The 16,818-nt window shown below is 39.5% G+C and overlaps 2 protein-coding genes across 2 annotated transcripts; one reads left to right on the forward strand and one right to left on the reverse strand.

Annotated features, from left to right (window-relative positions):
* Positions 1-6,841, forward strand: LOC101737248 (chymotrypsin-2). The gene is made up of 5 exons (XM_004925896.4): positions 1-139; positions 787-1,018; positions 1,547-1,781; positions 5,835-6,008; positions 6,406-6,841. Exons 1-5 carry the CDS (start codon positions 52-54, stop codon positions 6,553-6,555), a joined length of 879 nt encoding a protein of 292 aa, XP_004925953.2. The 5' UTR covers positions 1-51; the 3' UTR covers positions 6,556-6,841.
* A 1,300-nt stretch (positions 6,842-8,141) lies between these two features.
* On the reverse strand, positions 8,142-12,637 carry LOC101739872 (chymotrypsin-2). Its single transcript, XM_004925913.5, has 5 exons — positions 12,507-12,637; positions 11,170-11,371; positions 9,971-10,229; positions 9,048-9,224; positions 8,142-8,433 (listed from the first exon to the last, which is right to left on the reverse strand). The coding sequence occupies exons 1-5, from the start codon at positions 12,556-12,558 to the stop codon at positions 8,233-8,235; spliced, it is 891 nt and encodes a 296-aa protein (XP_004925970.2). The 5' UTR covers positions 12,559-12,637; the 3' UTR covers positions 8,142-8,232.
* Between the last annotated feature and the right edge of the window lie 4,181 nt (positions 12,638-16,818).

The raw sequence follows: 16,818 nt of genomic DNA on the forward strand, positions 1-16,818 counted from the left end.
ATTATCGGATTGATAAATGATTTGTAAAATTATAAATAACTGGTAATTCGAATGTTAATGAATAGTCTGATTCGGGCGACGGGAGAAATGAACGTAAAATACGGAATACTTTTTGTGGCGCTCTTTGCGGCTGCCTGGGGTAAGATTTCTGATTTTTTGCCAACATGACGAAGAAGTTAGTTCGTTAAGCCTTTTATTGCAGCGGATATCTTTTGGTTTGACTGAAGATGACGATGACTGTGGAAGTCCATAGACCACATTAGACTTATTCCAACTGCTCAGTGCTCAACCTTAAAGTCTAGTAGGCATTAAGAATGCAATTGTAGTAGGAAATGCTGTTATTACTGATGAGTTATGGAAATGTAATTCACTAGTAACTATAGTCTAGCCTGATGAATAGCTGAACAGACTTTTATCAATTTTGTGCATTTTATATACTTGTAACGGGCAACTCTCGTCACTGGATATTGGTAATTTTAAGGTAATGATTTACCACAGTTGCCGTAAAAACTGGTAAACTTTTTTTATGAAAGAAATCATGAAATGGTTTCATCATTTTCCTGCCCTTCTGCCCAGGGTCCGAAAATATAATTAAAATCTCATTCAGATTATATTTCGTATTATAGTTGTTTAAGTTGTAAAATGAATATAAAAATAAAAATAATAAAGGCGTGTATACACTGCAGATGAAGTTTTAAATGTGTAGTCGATTCTCGGAATCCGAAAAATTACCAAGAAAAATTATAGATAATGTTTAATGATGAACACGTTTTTCTTAAATTCCAGCCCTCCCCAAGCCTGAAGATGACATGTCCATCTTCTATGAGCATGTGGACCGGAACGCTCGTATTGTGGGGGGTAGCCAGGCAGCTCAGGGCAGCCACCCCCACATGGTAGCGATGACTAATGGTATCTTCATCAGGAGCTTTGTCTGCGGAGGCTCAGTGCTCACCGCACGCACGGTGCTCACCGCTGCTCATTGCATTGCCGCTGTATTCATATTTGGAAGTCTCTCTGGGTAATCTTATAAATTTCCATTCGCCTTAACTAGTAGGTTAGCAAGCAATCTATTCCTCGTGGATATTGGAAATGGATATTGTATGGGCGTAAATGTTCGCGGCTCACCAGATTATAAGTAGCAATAGAAGGCCACATAAATTAATAAACAAATACCATCATCCACCTTTAGACAGGAGGTCTAAGTTTCATGTTCACCGGACCACACAATCCCAACGCACCCAACCTCGCATGTGGCACTTGTGAACCGTAAGGTTTTGGGTACCCTAGTCCTGTCTATTTATGACACGATGTAATCTTATTTTCTGACTTAAAAAGGGTAGTATATCCGTTATTCTAAAGCAGTTAGAAGTGAGGCTTCATCACTTAACGTGGCTGCTCGTATTCATTTGTAGTGTCCATTATTGGCTCAGAGGAACCTTAGTCTCGCCTGCCTACTATAGCAAAATTATTTAAAATTTATTTTCAAAAAATGTTTTATTGGGTGATTAGTGTTATATTTTATTCGTTTTTTTCTACTTTTGCGCAGAAATCTTCGTCTGACAGTCGGTACAAACCAATGGAACTCTGGTGGTACCCTCCACGCTGTCTCCAGAAACATCACCCACCCTAACTACGTGTCCAATACTATCAAGAACGACTTGGGTATTCTCATAACTTCCTCGAACATCGTCTTCAACGACCGCGTCAGGCCTATCTCTTTGAGTTTTGACTACGTACCTGGAGGCGTCCCTGTCAGGGTTGCTGGATGGGGAAGAGTTAGGGTGAGTTTAATAGTTTTTGAAGTGATCGGTATAGAAGCTGAAAAGTATCCCTAAATATAAAAACAAATCGGCTGTCCAATTTCAAAACCTAGTATCTGACAAATTTAAAAAAAAGTGTGTTTTTGCATTTTTCGACCTTGTAGACCATTCTCCACATATTAGGATAGCAAAAACCCCCAAAAATTTGTAAAAAACGAAGTTACACAAAGTCGGAAACCTAGTATCTACAGTAAAGGTTTTCAAAATGCAAAAATTACAAGATTAGAACATAGTATATAACATCAACCATTTTAAAAACCTAATAAGTGCTTGTAGTTACTTGGATTTAAAATGGTTCATGCAGATACTAAGGCAATGAAATGGTTGAAATAAACGTCAAAACTCCCGCGAAACTTTAGTAAGTGAGAAAATCGTTGCACGTTGTTCGTGTTTTTGTCTATAAAATGAGTAAAAATCAGTTTTATAGGTCGAAATTGATCTTGAATGCTTTAAAAGAACAACATGGTGAAATGTAAGTACGCTTCAGTGTGTTTTATTATTGTCAAGGTTTTTTGTTTTCCAAAATTGCAACCTACTACGACACATAAAGTAAATGAAGGTGCAAATATTCCAGAGGATGTTAAAACTGCATACGGGGATCACAAAGCTAGAGCAAGTAAAGCAATACAAAAGTATCAAGAAGATGCCTCCCTAGAAAATACTTCCTCTGTGAGATACTATTCGATGGATTTACAAAAAGTTATGTTGTTACCCGACATGCCTAAAGTCAAAGAATCGTTTTTCTTGAGTAGAATGATAACTTTCAACTTGACATTTGCACCAATCAGAAAGAAAACGAATGTTAATAATATTTGTATTCTATGGCATGAAGCCTGTTCTGGACGAGATGCTCATGACATTGTTAATGCAATTGCAGCAATGATCGAAAAAGAAAGAGATTTTAATCATTTGATATTGTGGTGTGATAATTGCAGAGCTCAAAATAAAAATTGGATCCTCTTTACATCACTTGTTACTATAATAATCTCTGGGTTTTTCAATTTAAAAAGTTGGACTTTGTAATACCTACCTAACTAAAGATCACACAAGCATGTCGCTGATGGAGTTCATGGCAATATGGAGAGGCAGATTAAAAACAAAAGATGCTGTGTACGATTTTGAAGACTATAAGAATGTAATTTTGGGTTGCAAATCGCATATTGAAGTTATCGAATTCGAAAAATCGTATGAGTGGGTAAAAAAGAAACGCATACCGCGACGCAATGATGACCTTGTTCCCATTAATAATTTTTTGCTTAGTTCTTTGGTTGAAATAATATTTGTAAATGGGTGCCGTAATATGTTTTGAATGATTTTTAATCTCCGTATTCCGAGTTGAATTCTCTTATTAAAAACACAATCTCTTGATCATGCCAACCTTAAAAAATATTCCAAGAGGCATTAACGAAAGTAAAAAGGAAGGCATAGTAACAACTTTATTTAGCTTAAAGAAGTTTTGGAGAAGAAGTCTTGGCAAAGTGTACCGATTAATAATAATCCAGTTAATTTAGTTTCTAGTGGACAAATATTAATAACCGAATAATTTATTTTTATTTGACTGTTTTCAAATATTTTGAGTGATTATTTTTTGATTTTTTACTGTGAACAAATAGTGTTTGGTTTCCGATTATGTGTTTTTTTTTTCTTTTTCATTAAAACTGCTTATTTCTGCCCATATTTATGTTGTTTTATTCTGTTTTTTCTTACTATGTTTAAAAAATTGCATTTAGTTCCTACTCAGTAAATTCAGACCTAAATGAAAACAAAGCAAGTGATCTTACTAAGTCTATTAATTTGCGTTTATCCCCACTCATTATATTTTAGAATTAGATGAAAACAAAGCAAGTGATCTTACTAGGTTTTGAAATTGTCACACTCAAAAAGTTTGATCTAAGAAAACAATCTTTTTATTAGTAACTGCTCCTCTACGCACATCTTTTGTGATAGACGCATGAAATCTACTTTTTTATAAAGCCTGTTATGCACCTCAAATTTTGCAATCACTCTCAAGAAGGTACGACTAATATTATTGAAACGGCACGCTGTCAAAGATATGAAATTGTTTTTCGGCTCTCCTGTAAAATTTAGTTTTATGCAGATACTGGGTTTTGATATTTCACAGCCGAAATATGAGTATACGATTCAATGACCCCAAGCTAGGATTTGCTCCTGTGCTAAATGTTTAGAAAATATCATCAATCGTATATTTTTAATGGAAATATTTGGATGACAAAGATTTTAACTAGCTCAGGGCATTAACAATTATTTCCAGAAATCAACAGGCTAACATTAAAGAAACAAAGATCTGCACCTTACTACTTATAAAGCTATCTCCAACAGGACAAAATAAATGTATTTCAAAAAAGTCAAGACTTTTATCATCATCATCATCATCATAGTAGGTTGCTCTTGGCAGAGCAGTCGTGGTCATGTGGAATCCTTGTTTACTAAACCCTTGACAGGTTTTCTCCATAGTTCGCGAACGTAGGCTTGGCGCATGCACTCGTTAAGTGGGGTTTTGTTAAGATCTTTCACTTGATCAGTCCAGCGCATGGGGCTCCGTCCAAGAGATATTTAGATCTTTTTAGATCTCTCGATAAACTCTGTTGGCCGTCGCGATACGTGTCCAAAATATCAAAAAATCCTGGATTGCACTGTTGACGACAACCTTTAAGACATAATAAGTTCTTTTAGGATCGAGGCGCGTTGGTGCGATGCTCAGTCCAAGATATATGGAGCATCCTTTTCCAGCACCACATTTCTAGTGATCTGGTCATCTGTCGTCTGTCGTCAGCATAACCAAGGTTGCATATGTTTTTGCCACTAATTGGCACACTATCAGTCTAGTCATTTAGAGCTATTCTCATAATGGCCTTGGTGTAACCTCGGTGCCACCTTGGTGGTGGTGCTCTTGTTAAACAAGAGAGGTGAGAAGATACATCCCTGCCGGACTCCAGCGCTGGGATACAGGGGTTGTGAGGCAACGTTATCCAGCTTGACTGAAGCTGTATTGTTAAAAAATAAAGCGTTCGTAGGACATTTATAAGATGTTTTAGCACTCCCATTTTTCGAGGGCTTTCCATAACTGTGGCCATTAAACATAGTCAAATGATTTTTGAAAGACAACAAAGCAGATGTATGTTGAACTCTCCCGCCTTTTGTATAATTTGTCGCACAATCAAGATCTGTTCTCTTGTTCCTTTCCCAATTAGAAAGCCAACTTGTTCTGGCGCGATATGTTTTTTATTTTATTGCCTAGATGTGTGGACGAGCTCACAGCCCACCTGGTGTTGAGTGGTTACTGGAGCCCATAGACATCTACAACGTAAATGCTCCACCCACCTTGAGATATAAGTTCGAAGGTCTCAAGTATAGTTACAACGGCTGCCCCACCCTTCAAACCGAAACGCATTACTGCTTCACGGCAGAAATAGGCAGGGCGGTGGCACCTACCCGTGCGGACTCACAAGAGGTCCTACCACCAGTAAGTGTGTTGATAAAAAGCTTTTTAAAAGTTAATTAAGGATATGTAGTAGAATGTTGCTGCAGTGCGATATCAGGCCAATAAGACGATAGTGGCTATATTTCCTTGTCGAACCTTTCTTATGCAAAAGGATAAAAAGGGAGTGCGCCCATTCAGTACGTCAAGTGCCAGATTTCCATATCTTGTTACAAACAGCATGGAAGATTTCGACACCACTTTCGCCACATTTTTTAACGATTTCGATCGGGATTTTATCACCTCCTACTACTTTTCCAGTTTTAAGGTGTTTGATAGCATAACGAGCTTCTTCTTTCAGTATGTCTAGGTCGTTCGTTTTTGGACATCTGGTGTCGTTGGGGGAAATTTTCGCAGTCGGGGTCAAAGAAAAGAGCTTGGCGATATTTATTTCATCGGTCTAAAATCTCTTCTAACTCTGTCACTACACGATCCATCTGATCCATCCGATTTCTCAACAGCCCAGTTCTGCCACTTCAATTCAGGCTTTTATGGCAACTGGATCTTCTTTCCAGGCTAACGGTGCTCTCTCCACGAATCTTCTGGAGATCAATGTGAGAACCATTGATGCTCAGACTTGCGTGAGGACTGCGGCCCAGGCGGCCATTGATCTTAACATGAGGGCTCCTCCTGTCGAACCTCACATCGAGCTCTGCACATTCCACGCAGAAGGAACTGGTACTTGCAATGTAAGTATATAAACAACACTTCCTTGGTCGACCCTGCAAATTTTTTTTACAATATTCATAAAGATATATGAATGTACCCATGTAGCTACAATAATTTAAACAAGTGTCATTATATATATCATCTAGTAAAATATAGACATAATCATTTTCATAGCAAAATGGGTTTGTCTGTCTATATTTCTATGGTTTGATTCAAACAGCAAATTTACTTACTTTGAATATAAATGAACCTGCTTTTATTTCATTACATTTATATTTAACATATTTAACCTATTATAATATATTATATTTAACCTATTAGATCTTTCTTCTGTTATTTATTTATTTACATTCGAGTTTGCACTTTGACAATTTAAAATCGTGAATCTAATCTATAATCTATAATATATTACTCCAGGGTGACAGTGGCAGCGCATTGGCTCGGACCGACAGCGGTCTCCAAGTCGGCATCGTGTCGTGGGGCTTCCCTTGCGCGCTGGGAGCTCCTGACATGTTCGTCAGAGTCAGCGCCTTCCGGTCCTGGCTGCAACAAAACATAGCTAATTAAACTATACTTAAATCAAGATTACCCTGAGCTTTTGTAAATAAACAAAAACCAACAAAGTTTAACGCCTTCTATTCTGTTTTATTTGGAGCGAAGTTCCTTATGGGACGATGCGGAGGGGTACCCTAGCCGGGAAAAAACGTCCGTAACGTAAGATTTTTATTAGTAATGCACACAGTGTACGACTTAACTTTGTAATAACGTACAAAAATATTTTTTTTTTTATTATATATTTTTTATAAATCATTGTGTCAAATCAATCATAAAATAAAGTTGATAACTATGTAAAGTAGTTTTTTTTATATCAATAAAAAAATCATAATAAAAGATGTATACCCGATAATTATTTTCTTTATACCTCGAATAGAACTTAATTTTTTTTTTTAATAATAAAAATACTATCGTAATATTAAAATGTTAATTTTAAGAACTTTGTTGCTATCCGGTGTCCCACGACACCACACATCTTTTTTTAATCTATTTCTTTTTTTAATTTGGCTTGATGCAACGTCCCGTGGCTTGTTGAAGAAGAGTCCATCACCATTGCCTCGAACGAGCTTTCAGATTTAATCCTACTTAAAAAATATCTGACACAAAAGCCCAATGCTTTTCGGCGATCTTTATGTGTGGTCAGTATGTATGTGTGTATGTGCATGTGTTTCAATCAGCCGACATGTCATGCACCTTTTAGGTTTTGAGAACCGGATCGATTAGGTTGGTAGGACTGTCGCATTTGCTGCGTTTTTGCGTGTGTCTGTGCTGCGTGATTGAGGCTAATTTTTTTAGAAATTTGACATACCGCTTTGGTTAAACTGTGTAACTAGTTTTTTTTATTATTTATTATTGTTATTCGTCTTCGGTCGCTGCAAGAAGTAGTCGTGGCCTAAGGGATAAGACGCCCGGTGCATCTGTATCTAGCGATGCAACGGTGTTCGAATCCCGCAGGCCGGTACTAATATTTCTAATGAAATACGTACTAAGCAAATGTTTACGATTGACTTCCACGGTGAAGGAATAACATCGTGTAATAAAAATCAAACACGCAAAATTATAATTTGCGTAATTACTGGTGGTAGGACCTCTTGTGAGTCCGCACGGGTAGGTACCACCGCCGCGCCTATTTCTGCCGTGAAGCAGTAATGCGTTTCGGTTTGAAGGGTGGGGCAGCCGTTGTAACTATACTGAGACCTTAGAACTTATATCTCAAGGTGCAAGGTGGGTGACGCATTTACGTTGTAGATGTCTAAGGGCTCCAGTAACCACTTAATATCAGGTGGGCTGTGAGCTCATCCACCCATCTAAGCAATAAAAAAAAAGGTCCTACCATCAGTAATTACGCAAATTATAATTTTGCGGGTTTGATTTTTATTACACGATGTTATTCCTTCACCGTGGAAGTCAACCGTAAACATTTGTTGAGTATGTATTTCATTAGAAAAATTGGTACCCGCCTGAGATTCGAACACCGGTGCATCGCTCAACACGAATGCACCGGATGTCTTACCCGCTAGGCCACAACGACTTCAAAATACTTTAATAAACTTTAATAAACAAGTCAAGTAAGAGTTAAGAATATTAAAAGACACGAATATAAATTTGATTACTTTATTTACAACCCAATATATTTCCTGCTCGTGTTTTCTCCATCGATTATAACTTATTGCTTTACTGTACTTTTTGTCAAACATTGAAACCTTCAAACAGCGATCTTGAGTTGATTTCTTCGGTCAAACTTTCATTTAAAACATCTTCCAAGAAGTCGCGCACGCCAGCTATTCTCGTAAAGATATCTGGAGCTCCAATGGCGCAAGGCAGTCCCCAAGAGACAATACCCACTTGCTTTCCGTCCTTGACAGTCAAAAGAGCACTTCCAGAATCACCCTGGGAAAAAGTATATAATAAAGAAAAAAATGCTACACTAATTCCCCCTATAACACGGTAGATTGGTTCCGCGTTATAGGAAACGCTTCGTATTCTCGCATAACCCGCTTGTAGGACCCCATATAACGCGTTATGTTCAAATATAATACTATTTATCGAATGTTTTTACAATGCAAAAACTAGGAACACTAATTTAACAAAATAATTTAATTTTATAACAACACAATAGACACTCTGCAAAGATCCACGAAATTAATTATGAACTGTACAAATCATTATAAATTTCACAGTAACGTGTGAAATCCCGGCATTATATGGGGGAATACCCGAGTTATACGAGGGACTGAAATCGCGTAATATGAAAATGCGTTATAAGAGTACCGTGTTATAAGGAGGATTGCTCTTTAATTTCGCTTAAGTCCCTGATAATTTACAATAGAAGTGCTTCTTCTTCTTCTTCCAGTGCCTCTTCAATCCTGAAGATTGGCCGTTAGGTTCCTGTATTCATTTCTATCAGCAACCAGCCGAAATTGCTGTTCGACGGAGCCAATACCGGTCCATAGAAATGCTAATAAATGCCACTAGCCAATTTGCATGAATCAAATCCTACTCACATTGCACATGCCATGACCAACGGAGTGGAACGTGCATATTTCAAGGTGAGGATCGACATCAGGAACCGGTCCCCACCACAACTCTGCTGCTGCTTCTCTCATATCCTTGCTGCACCGGTCAGTTGCTATCGTCTCTACGTACAGGAGTTGCAAATCATCCGGAGTAGGTGATATTTGCTACAAAATATAGTGAAAAACATTGAGAAATTTTAAGGACAGAGGGTGACTTTTTTTTCCTACCTAAGCTGATAGCCTTAAGAGGCTATTTCAGCGTAACCTTAACTAGTAGGTTTGTCATCCACAGTGCGTTTCCAGAGATCTTTTTTGCCATGTACCATTCGGCTATGAAATGAACTCCCCTCCACGGTGTTTCCCGAGCGCTATGACATGTCCTTCTTCAAACGAGGCTTGTGGAGTGTATTAAGCGGTAGGCAGCGGCTTGGCTCTGCCCTTGGCATTGCTGAAGTCCATGGGCGACGGTAACCACTCACCATCAGGTGGGCCGTATGCTCGACTGCCTACAAAGGCAATAACCCTAGCAAGAGCAGTGCTTCGCAGAATCTACCACCGGGTCGGAAACGCGACCTACTGACAAGATCCGGTGAGAAACTCAGTGGGCTGTGTCCGTGCGTTAATTCGCTCGTCGAGCCCTTCGTCGCAAGCGACGGGTTCGACGAGGACGGTGACCGGTGCTTGTGGTACCTAAACGCACTGTTAATGGATCGGGAGGATCCGTAATGACGTGTTTTGGGCGACGTCGACTGTTTACCATTCGATCTACAGGATCGGGTATGTAATTTCCAGCGGCCACGACAGGAAGGTTCTCATGTCGTGCCGCCTTTTCAAAGAGGCGCAATGATGCCGACTGTAGATACTAGAGGGTGACAAGAAATGATATATTGTATCGTGAAAAAGTCACTTACTACAACACCACCTACAACCCTGGGTCCGGTGTTCCCCCAGCCTGTCACAGAGGCTTTCTCTCCTTCTCCCACCCATTCGTATCCAAGAGCAACACTTCTGACTTCTAAGCTGAACTCAATGTCGTTTTTAGTGATGAGAATCCCAGCATCATTCTTTATATTTTCCACATCCCAATGGGGATGGTTCTTGAAGGTTTTAAACTTGACCGTCATACCGCCCGAGTTCCATTGGTTCGAGCCGATTCGCCCATTGAGGGTTCTGTTGAAATTTTTATGAAAAACTCTCATTGAATTATTAAAAATTTGAATAATTGTCTTTCGCCAAGGTATCATTTTTTTTATTGCTTAAATGGGTGGAAAAGGTCACAGCCCATCTGATGTTATGTTGTTACTGGAGCCCATAGTCATCTACAACGTAAATGCTGCCACCCGCCTTGAGATTCTAAGGTCTCAGTATATTTACAATGGCTGCCCCACCCTTCAAACCGAAACGCATTACTGCTTCACGGCAGACATAGGCAGGGTGGTAGTACCTACCCGTTTAGACTCAGAAAAGGTCCTACCACCGGTAAACTATGTGTCATATTTATATAATTATTATTTACTAGTCATTACGCGTGACTTCGCCCGCGTTGTCAAGGAGATAATTATGTCAGTGTAGCTTCTTGTGGAACGAGAGGTTATTTCTCGATAAAAGTTAGCCTATGTTATTCGTCTGACCTAATATTCTCTCTTTTAAAAATAACATGTCGATCGGTTGTTTCTTTTCGACGTGAAAAAAGGACATACAAACAGACTTTCACATTTATAACATTAATATGGATATAGATATTCAAAGAAGGCTAAAAGTCCACGATAGCAAATAATTCGCAGCTATACATATATACGTCAGTTAATTATAATATTATAGTTAACTAGCTGACCCGGCAGACTTCGTAGTGCCTCAATCGATAAATAAAAGACCTAAACTTTTGTATAAAATAAACTTAAAACAAACAAACGGAATCCGTCCGATGGGAATGATATCAAAGGAAAAACAAAATTATCTAAGCTTTTAAACCTTCTTTGGACTTCCGCAAAAAATTCGAGACCAAAATTAGCCAAATCGATTCAGCCGCTCTCGAGTTTTAGCGAGACTAACGAACAGCAATTCATTTATATATATATATATATATATATATATAGATTAAATAACTCACTCGGATAGTTTTCCATCGATAATACTAGGATCAATACAATGCGCTGCAGTCAGAATGTGTCTCTTAGTGATTATAGAACCTCCACACATTAAGAATCTGAAGTAATACCCCTCAATGAGGGCGATCATGTGAGGAGAATAGGCCTCAGGAGCATCTTCTCCACCAATTATCCTTTCAGAATTGACCTCCAACACAGGAACCCCTGCACAAAACGGAAACATTGACCAAAGCAATATTTTACTATTGTTGTATGTTTGGTAGGTTGTTTTACTTACGGAATAGATAAATAAGGTTACCCTTACTTATCTATTCCTTATATACTTATACTTAAGGTAAACCTTATTTATCTATTCCGTGGTTTTACTATTGAGGTGGGCGGTGGCATTTACGTTGTAGATGTCTATGGACTCCGGTAACCACTAAATACCAGGTGGGCCTTGAGCTTGTCCACCCACTTAAGCAATGAAAAAAGGGCTTATGTTATATGAGTCGACTATTATCAAAGCCGGCAATCTGACTTTTGGACAATGATTGGTAAATCAGAAAAACGAATTATTGACTTTGTATTCCATTGGCAGTCACAAAACTCTTCGGAACGACATCTTAGATAAATAACAGGTTAACTATTAACCTTTATTTAATGCAGGTTTTGAACCGTATTCTTTGAAGGAGACGATTATATTCAAATCAATCTCTATTGACATATCAATAATTTTTTTTTGTCCAAATGCACAGATTTCCACCTTTGATAATAGACGACTCATATGTGTGTACGTACGTATTCATGAGCCTCCGATTTGAAGTTTTGGATCATCGTTATTACTTTAGAACCAAGAGATTGGAATTTCTAAATCAACGATATTCTATTTTCTATCTGTCCCTGTGATTAGCCGTGGGGTATTGCAGCTATTTTTGTTAAATAAATAAATAATAGTTTAGTTTTGGATAATATCTTGAAAAGCTTTTTTACAATAAAATCATTTTTTCTTACACTATTTTTAATTCAAATGGATCAAAATTTATTTTCTATTTTTTAGTTGGATTTTCTCTAAAAGCGTATTTTGTTAGTTTTTTTAAACTATTATTTATTTTTCATTTTTTAGTTGCTTTTCAATTTTTTCAATTTGTTTTTTCAACAATTTGTTTTTAATTTTTGAATTGTCATCGGTCCTTAATAAGTATACCAAATTTCGAGTCAATCCGACGTTTTAAAGGGGGTCAAAATCATGTTCAAAGATTCCGTTACAAACATACATACATACGTCTGAAGCTAATAAAAGCGTATTAAAAACAAGCAAATTAATTGAACGCTAAACTAAAATCTTCTTGATTCTTACCATATGCACTCCCTCCGATTATCACCAGAACTATCAAACTGATTGCAAACATGTTGCACTCTGCACAGCGTACTATGATACAAACAGTTGGACAACACGGTATTTATATGGAATATAGAAAAGATAATAATTTACGTATTTTTTATTTAAAATCAATAACAATTGATCGCACGGTTCAATGCTCTAGACGCGAAATGCAGTGCTTTGGTTGACATTGCAGTGTTTGATGTGTGTCAATATCCAATCCAAAATATGGAAACAGTTAACGCACGGTAATTCTAGTAGGTGATTCTAATTGTCACCAATCCGGGTAGAACTGCTCAGCACCAGACTTGAACGGTAATCGACTCGACGCGTTCATTGACGACCTCGCCTTCGAAATCGTCGGCCTTCCAACTCTCATTCACTTTCCCTATAATCCGTCCGAGCACCATCGATCTGGCACTGCTTAAGAACGTAACTCTACGCTTGTCTTCTATCGAAATAATGTTAGAACTCAACTCCGACCACTGATCTGTCGTCATGCGGCTCGGTCGTCCATACACCCTAGACCCGGTCACGAGAACCATGTTGGATTGGCAGAAACGAAGTACCAGCTTGGCTGAATCCTCTCCACCAATCCTAGCAAGAGCTGTGTTTCGCAGAATCTACCATCAAATCGAAATCGCCACCCATTAAGAAAATCCGGCGAGAAACTCAGTGGGCTGTGTAGTCTATCTGGCTATAAGTTAGTTCGCTCGTCGAATTCCTCCTCGTAATCGACGAAGACACCGATAATCGACCGTATCAGTGGCTTCAAATTGGATGGGGATTATGCGTGGAATGTATTACGAACACGTGCTGATTGGTGCTATTATACAATTCAGAACGCCCTAGACACGTCCTTACGGATTCATCAGATACAATAGCTCTTGCATAAGACGCCTTCAGCTCTAACGCTAGGAGTAGGCTTAGGGGCCCCGGTAACCGTACTCGTCGAACTCGGCAAAGAGTTCGTCGTGCAGCCTGACCCATGCATCAGCTCGCTGAGTTTCCCGCCGGATCTTTTCCGCGGGTCGCGATTCCGATCCGGAATGCATCTACTAAGATGCATTCGCGAAGCAGCTGTCCTCGAGGTTTAATTTTTATTTTTATTGCCTAGATCGGTGAACGAGCTCACAGCCCACCTGGTGTTAAGTGGTTACCGGAGCTCATAGACATCCACAAAGTAAATGCGCCACCCACCTTGAGATATAAGTTCTAAAGTCTCAAGTAAGTTACAACGGCTGCCCCACCCTTCAAACCGAAACGCATTACTGCTTCACCCACCGGTAGTGGTATCCACCCGCGCGGACTCACAACAGGTCCTACCACCAGTTTCAGGTCTCTTTCGGAAGCGCTCGGGCAGCTGGTAGCAAATCCCACCCCTCTTGGCTGAGCCTTTGCTCGCCCACCTGTCCTGGTGAAACTGGGAAGGCCTCCGGGCTACCAGTATGGATGGTACCTTCAAAAAAAAAAGCAATTGAGAGCACAAGCTACGTTCGTACTTTTCCAGAACACATTATATCTGGGCCTAATATTCTGAGTTTACTGTCATTTTTGCATCACTGAAGATATCTGTCGAACAAGATAACGATCAGACGCAGAGTAAATAATACATATATCATTAGAAAGGGCACTTGAATTTGTTTATTGGAATCCGTCTGACTTCTGAAAAAACAAAGGCAGTCAGTGACCCGAAGTCTTTCACGAAATGTTATCAATTCCTCGAGTATACTCGTAATAGCATCAAGGTCAAGTTTGATTTTGCTTCAAATTACAATTGTATATCTAAAAATCTTTATCTTTAATATATCGCATTACAACTTACAATGATTTGTGTACGACTAGATGTGTCCCGCGGTTTTACACGTATTAAATGATTAACTGAAATACAATTTTTGAAAGTGCTCAGAGAAATCTATTGTTAGTTTTAAGGTGGCTCCCCAAAAGTTTTTTTTATTGCTTAAATGGGTGGATAAGCTCACGGCCCACCTAATGACATCTACAACGTAAAAGTCGTCACTCACCTTAAGACATGAGTTCTAAGGTCTCCATTTTTACATAGTAAAATGGCTGCCCCAACCTTCAAGCCGAAACGCATTACTGCTTTGCCGCAGAAATAGATACCTATGATGGTATCTTCAAGTGCGGGCTTACAAGACGTCCTACCACTAGTAACCATTTCCCGCAAACGATCTTTACAAAGCTTGCAAAATCCTCTCGGTTTGTATGTGTTATTCTCAACTTTATCATGACCATTTTATAATACATATATATAATTTTTATATTGATTCTTCTACAGTGACTTTTGAAAGATTTGATAAAAGATATGGCGATTATATCTTAATAGGTGAAGGAACTAGGGGTCGATTTCAATATTATTATGAATTATGTAGGAATGGATGATGGAGGTTTTCCTAGTGGGTATTGACAGTGGCAATATCACTGTCAATACCATTGTCATTTTGTCCTTGGAAGTCAATGATCACGTCTTATACAGCTAGTTGTCAAACTATACTATCCTAATGTTTCTATAAAATCTCTTGTTATGTCTAATATTTTAGCGCTGTAGGTGTGCAAACGAACATATAATCCTCTTGCTGTTGTTGTTTTTTTATTGCTAAGTTGGATGGACGACAGCACGACCCACCTGATTTTAAGTGGTCACCGGAGCTCATAGACATCAACCACGTTAATGCTGCCACCCACCTTGAGACATGGGTTTTATAGGACAACGGCCGCCCCACTATTCATACTGAAACGCATTATTCACGGAAGAAACAGGCACGGCGGTGGTAGCTTCACGTAATGCATGGAAACAGTTCCACAGAACTGTTGTGGAAGAGCAACCGGTTGGCGATATATGGCGCACCGACCTGGCAGGCTAGTTCTGGTCCAGCGGGGTTGCGGGACACCAGCGGTACCGCCTGGGACGGCCTCACGGACCGCCATACCGAAACGGCCAATGGCTGACGTATTATTGACCGCGGGATCCCTTGCCTGGCTTCTGTCCTTCGGATGACGGGTGAGAGAGCACAAGAGGAGAGTATTTTAATGGTTAGGGTCCTAAAATATCCTTGAACCTGCAGTTCGCTCGCAACACCTGCAGACGATCAAGTCCCACATACCCTGCACGTAACAAAGACGTGAACATCTCGTTACAATTTCGGCCCATTGCCCGAAAAAAAAGAGTGGTCGCACCCACCCGCACGGGCTAATGAAAAGTCCTATGCCAGTAAATACACAAATTATAATTTTGCGGAATTTGGAAATTAATTGTGGACATTTGTTAGTACGTTTTTGAAGTCGTCGTGGCCTAAAGGATAAGACGTCCGGTGCATTCGTTCGAATCCTGCATGTGAGTACCAATGTTTTTAATGAAATACGTACTTAATAAATAAATGTTCACGATTGACTTCCACGGTGAAGGAATAACATCGTATAATAAAAATCAAACCCGCCAAAATTATAATTTGCCTAATTACTGGTGGCCTAATTAATGCACCACCTACCTTGAGATATAAGTTCTAAGGTCTCAGTATAGTTACAACGGCTGCCCCACCCTTCAAGCCGAAACGCATTGCTGCTTCACGGTAGAAATAGGCAGGGTGGTGGTACCTACCCGTGCGGACTCGCAAGAGGTCCTACCACTAGTATATATGAAAATCGTTGGAGCCGTTTCCGAGATTCAGATTATATATATATGTATATATATTAATATACAAGAATTGCTCGTTTAAAGGTATAAGAAAAATTACATATTCGAATATTTATTTCCAATGATAATCATCATCATCATTTCAGCCTATCGCCGTCCACTGCTGAACATAGGCCTCTCCAATAGATTTCCAGTGTGACCGGTCCATTGCCACCTGCATCCAACGAGACCCAGCACTTTTTACTAGGTCGTCGGTCCATCTAGTAGGTGGCCGTCCCACACTGCGCTTGCCAGTACGTGGTCGCCACTCCAGGATCTTTCTGCCCCATCGACCGTCCTCTCTTCGTGCTATGTGGCCGGCCCATTGCCACTTCAGTTCACTAATTCTACGGGCTATGTCAGCAACCTTCGTTCTTCTACGGATCTCCTCATTTCGGATTCGATCACGTAGAGAAATGCCGAGCATAGCCCTCTCCATAGCTCGCTGCGCGACTTTGAGCCTTCTAAAAAGATCCCTAGTGAAGCACCACGTCTCCGAGCCGTAAGTCATCACTGGTAACACACATCGGTTGTACGCCTTTGTCTTAAGGCACTGAGGTATTTTGGACGAGAAGACGTTGTGCAGTTTACCGA

The sequence above is a fragment of the Bombyx mori genome, chromosome 18, assembly GCF_030269925.1.
Source record: "Bombyx mori chromosome 18, ASM3026992v2".
Classification (NCBI taxonomy): domain Eukaryota; kingdom Metazoa; phylum Arthropoda; class Insecta; order Lepidoptera; family Bombycidae; genus Bombyx; species Bombyx mori.